Here is a 4,731-nt window from a genome sequence, read left to right as displayed (position 1 = left end):
GCCAGCAGCTGCAGCTTCCTCACGAACTGTGGGCCTGGCCAGCACGTCCACGGTGCTCAAAACACTGGTCCCCCAGAACCTGTTCGCCACCTGGGAGGTGGACTGCTCCAGCCCCAGCTGCGTGCCCAGGTGGTGTAGTCTCACTATAACAAAGCTAGTGATCTTCAAGAAGCTGGCCAAGGACCTCAACTCCGTGGTAATTTCCGTGAGGATGCGGGACTCCAAGGGCATCCTGAGGTCCCAAGAGATTGTGCTGCCCCGCAGTAGACCAGTGCACACCAACCTGGCGCTCACCTTCTCCCTGCAGTACAACCACTTCCTCAAGGGAGAAGGTAACAAGCTCCTGATCATGCTGGAGCAGAGGAAGTGCTCTAAGAATAGAAATGTCCTGGGCTACATGACACTGGCCTCTGGCGTCATCCACATGGCTGACGTCATGCAGCGAAACCCCAGGTGTGGCCAGATGGTGAGCCTCTTTCCCAGCATCAAGGAATCCTCCACTGCGGTGGCCGAGATCTGGATCTCCTCCCTGTGCAGTGAGCCCATTGAACGCGAGGACAGTGCCATGCAGGTCAGCCCTAAGGCCAAGTCGGCAGGGAACTACGAGGGGCAGGATGAGCTGCAGGCCAGCGGCAGGGGAAAGCACAGACAGGACCTGCACAAGGATGCCTTGGAGAAGGGGGAGCCAAAGAAGCAGCGGCCGTCAATAGGAGGAAACCTGAAGCTGAAAGTCCTGGCGCTGTTTCACAGGTCCAAAGTGTCAGAGAGGGACCTTCGGTCTGACATGATGGGGAAACGCAGGAAAAGTGACCCATACCTGGAGGATGATGAGAGAGTCCTCAGCACCCCCAGGCCCAAGCTCAGGCCATACTTGGATGGCCTGTCAGACTCCAGTTTGCAGACGGAGATGTGGGGCAGCCACAGTGACAGGTCCCAAACAGAGCCTCTGAGTCTGCCCCACATGCCTGAGAATTCGTGGGCCCTGGGAGGCAAGCAGCCAAGTGAGACGGACAATGGATTTGTGGCCCACAGCACACCCACCAGCAAGGTGGACAACATCCAGATCTCTCTGTCCATGCCGCCCATCGACCAGGAGGACAGCGCCAGGCAAGCCAGTCCCGAGCCTGAGTCCTCGGACAACTACTCTGAGTGCATGTGTGAGAGCTTCTTCTCGCAGCGGGAGGCCAGCTACCACACCGCTGACCAGGAGGAGGGTGACTGTGATGAGGGGACTCTCATATTCACAAGGAGCACCCTGACCACGCAACAGAACTACCACCAGAAAGTCCTGTTATGGCTGCGCACAGTCCAAGGTTTGGAGGAGGTCCTGGACCCTGAGCAGGACCATGGGGAACATGTCCCAGAGGTGGAGGAGGACCTGGACCTCCTGTATGACATGCTGCCGAACCCCAGTGACAGTGGCACAGACACTGAGGACGATGGCAGCGTCCTCAGCACCACCATACCTAAGCTTCAGCCATACTTTGAAGTGCTGTCTAGCGGCCCAGGCATGAAGGACAATCACAGTGTCCTCAGCAGCCCCAATCCCAAGCTCAGGCCATACATGGAAGGCCTGTCAGACTCCAGCTTGCCGATGGAGATGCGGGGCCTCCACAGCACCAGGATCCAAAAGGAGCCTCTGAGTCTGGCCCACCCGCCTGAGAACGCGAGGGCCCCGGGAGGCAAGCAGACAAGCCACAGTGACTCCCAACTTGTGGCCTACAGCACACCCACCACTAAGATTCGAATGGCCTCCCTGTCCCGCCAGCCTATCGATCAGGAGGCCACTGCCATGCCGGCCAGCACTAAGGCCCAAACCTCGCATAACCACCTCGCCAGCACATCTGAGAGCTGCTTCTTTGAGCAGCCGGCCAGTCACAATGCCGTCCACAGGCAGTCCCAGGAGAATAACTTGGACCAAGGGAATCTCATAGTAAGAAGGAGGTGCATGAACAGGCAACACCATTACCACCAGGAAGCCGTGGCATCGATGCTCATGGCCCAAGTGTCAGAGAAGGTCATATCCTCAGAACAGGCCCTTGTGAGGCATGTCCCCAAAGTGGAGAAGGCTCTGCACTGTCGGTATGATATTGTGCTGAGCTCTAGTGACAGTAGCCTAGACACGGAGGACGATATCAGTGTCCCCAGCACCCCAAAGCCCAAACTCAGGCGATACTTTGACAGCATGTCAAGCGATAGTAGCTCTGACTCAATGGCCCACACAATTCGCACCCCTGGGAAGCAGCTGGCACAGCTGGAGGACAACCGGGAGGCAGGGTCCTCCGCCCAGCATTGGTTCACCAAGAAGCTGCCATCCATAGTGCGCTTCACCAAGTCTCTGGTCCTGCCCTCCAGCAGGTCCAAGAGGAAGCAGGCTGGCCACCGGGGCTGCGGCACAGCCCTGAATGAGTGGGTCAACAGACTGGACAACGAGAGCCCATACCCACAGAGCCAGTGGCAGATCCCCAGGAAGCCCATCCGTGACCAGCTCCACAACATCCTCATTTGCCAGGACAAGATGCCCGAGAACATCATCCTGGTCAACACCTGCGCCTGGCAGGGCCAGTTACTTTCGGACATCCTGCAGGGGCACATGCTGCCCGTGGTGTGCACTTGCTCCACAGATGACGTCCAGGAGGCCTTCAGCATCATCGTCTCACACATGCAGAGATACTGCAACTGCGATTCCCAGGCCCTGACGCCTGTGAAGATGGCGGTGGCAGGGGCACAGCCCTACTTCAACGCTGTGCTGCGGGTCTTCGTGAGGCAGCTGTCCCAGCAGCCACCCCAATGGCTAGACTACATGCGCTTCCTGGTCATCCCGCTGGGTCCCCACCCCTTGGCCAGCTACCTGGGCTCCATGGACTGCCGCTACAACAACTTCTTCCAGGACCTGTACTGGCGGGACATGTTCAACAACCTGGAGTCTGAGAACACCTTGCAGGACACACAGGACGTTGTGTCGAGAATCTCTGAGTACGTTGCAGGGGCCAACTGTGTCTACCTGCTGCCCATTGCTGAGGCCATTCTCATGTCTAAGCAGCAGCGCCCCAATGAAAAGTCCACACAGCTCATCCCCTTTGTGGGGGCAGTGAAGGTTGGAAGAGTGGAACCATCTGCAGCCATGTCAGGAGGCTCAGATGATGTAGTCACCTCCTGCTCCGGTGAGCTTCTGTCCCCTACCGGGAAGGCCTCACCCAACACACTCTCCCCCGCATCAATGAGTGGGAGCCTGTCCTCCACCAGGCAGAGTGTCCATGCACACATGATGGAGCTGCAGGTGGATTACTGGACAGCAGCCCAGCCAATAGATACGAAGAGAGTCACAGAGAAGAAACAGCTGCCTACCACCAAAAACACACTCAAGTGCTTCTTCCAGTCTGTCCAGGTCAGCAGGCTGCCCCGCAGTGGTGAGGGCACAGCAACACCTGCCTTGTCCATGGCTGTGGTCACCAAGGAGAGAAAAAAGAAGGCGCCCAAGAAAACCACGGACGAGAATGTGGAGTCCCAAAGCCAGTGCATCCAGGGCATTGGTCGCCTGGTTTGCAGGGCCAAGCACCAGCAGAGCATGCTGCCGGTCATCATCGATGGCGTGGAGTGGAATGACGTGGCGTTTTTCCAGTTGTCAGCCCAGTGGTCCTCCCACGTCAAGCACTTCCCCATCTGCATCTTCGGACACAACAATCCCACCTTCTAGCCCTGCCCCTTCCCCTGCCCTTCACTCTGCCTTGGCCAAGACCAGAAGGACCCAGCTGCTTTTCTGTGAACAGTTCAGTTTACTATAGACATAGACCCTGGGAACGCAAAGAGAATGTGCTCACAGCCTGGAACCTAAGGGGGTTGTTCCTCCCTGGGAGCTCCTCAATGCTCTGTTCAGTAACCAGAACGCTGTGGCGGGTGGGACTCAGCAGGGCAGTGTTGAGCTAGAGCATCATGGAAGATGTGTTTTGGCCTCCGGATGCCCAACATTCTCAGTGAGAAGGGTTCTGGCCTTGAAGACCTGCCCTTCCAGGAAGCCAGGACTCTGCTTCCCTGGGAGACAGCTCCAACCTGTGCCCAGACTCAGAGGTTGGCAGCCAGAGGTCAAGGGCTAGCCTCTGAGGGCAGTATTCTGAGCAGAACTTGGAGTCCAGTCAGCCCAGCCCTAGGGAAACAGCTGCCCGACAGCCAACTGGTCTAGCACCACCTACTCAGGGTTACCAGTGAACTCCAGCCTCACAGGCAGAAAGAGAAAAGACCTGTATGGTGCGCATCGCCCTAGCACACTGGCTAGACAAAGTGGTCGATTACCTGAGGAGGGAACCCACCTTCGTTCCTGTTACTACAGAACATTTGTTACCACCCAGCAGCTGTGGAACCAATTATTTACCAGGTGAGCCCCTCCCCCTCCAGAGCACATGCTCACCAGGCCACCTGTTGGCTGTTTGCCTTCAGGTCACTGCAACTCTCTGAGTGTTTGTTCCTCTGAAACCTCCCAGAAGCAGGGAGCAGGCTCATAGGGTTATTGTAGGGACTCGCTGGGTTCCTCCCTGGTAAGTGTTCTCTGGGAGCCTAGGCAGTGGAGACGTCTGCTGCAGGGGCTGTGATTGAACCAACTGGTCATTTTCTCTTTCTGTTGAAGAAGCCACTGCCAAATTGTGATTCTCTTTGGGGCCTTGGGTTTAGCTCTTTTCTAATATTCCAAAGAGATTGGAGATACTATTAGGGGTCTCTGTCCCAGGTGAATCCAGA

General features: G+C 56.9%; 1 protein-coding gene across 1 annotated transcript; it reads left to right on the top strand.

Annotated features, from left to right (window-relative positions):
• Window positions 1-211: 211 nt before the first annotated feature.
• Window positions 212-3,697, top strand: LOC308532625 (phosphofurin acidic cluster sorting protein 2-like; the record flags this gene model as incomplete). The annotated part of the gene is made up of 5 exons (XM_081110139.1): window positions 212-930; window positions 1,033-2,253; window positions 2,359-2,539; window positions 2,891-3,097; window positions 3,458-3,697. The coding sequence occupies 5 exons, from the start codon at window positions 212-214 to the stop codon at window positions 3,695-3,697; spliced, it is 2,568 nt and encodes an 855-aa protein (XP_080966265.1).
• Window positions 3,698-4,731: the final 1,034 nt, after the last annotated feature.

This window comes from Myotis nattereri (genome assembly GCF_964212035.1).
Source record: "Myotis nattereri genome assembly, chromosome: 16".
NCBI classification, from domain to species: domain Eukaryota; kingdom Metazoa; phylum Chordata; class Mammalia; order Chiroptera; family Vespertilionidae; genus Myotis; species Myotis nattereri.
Note: the sequence above shows the minus strand (reverse complement) of the source record. Positions and strands in the feature narration are given on the sequence as shown.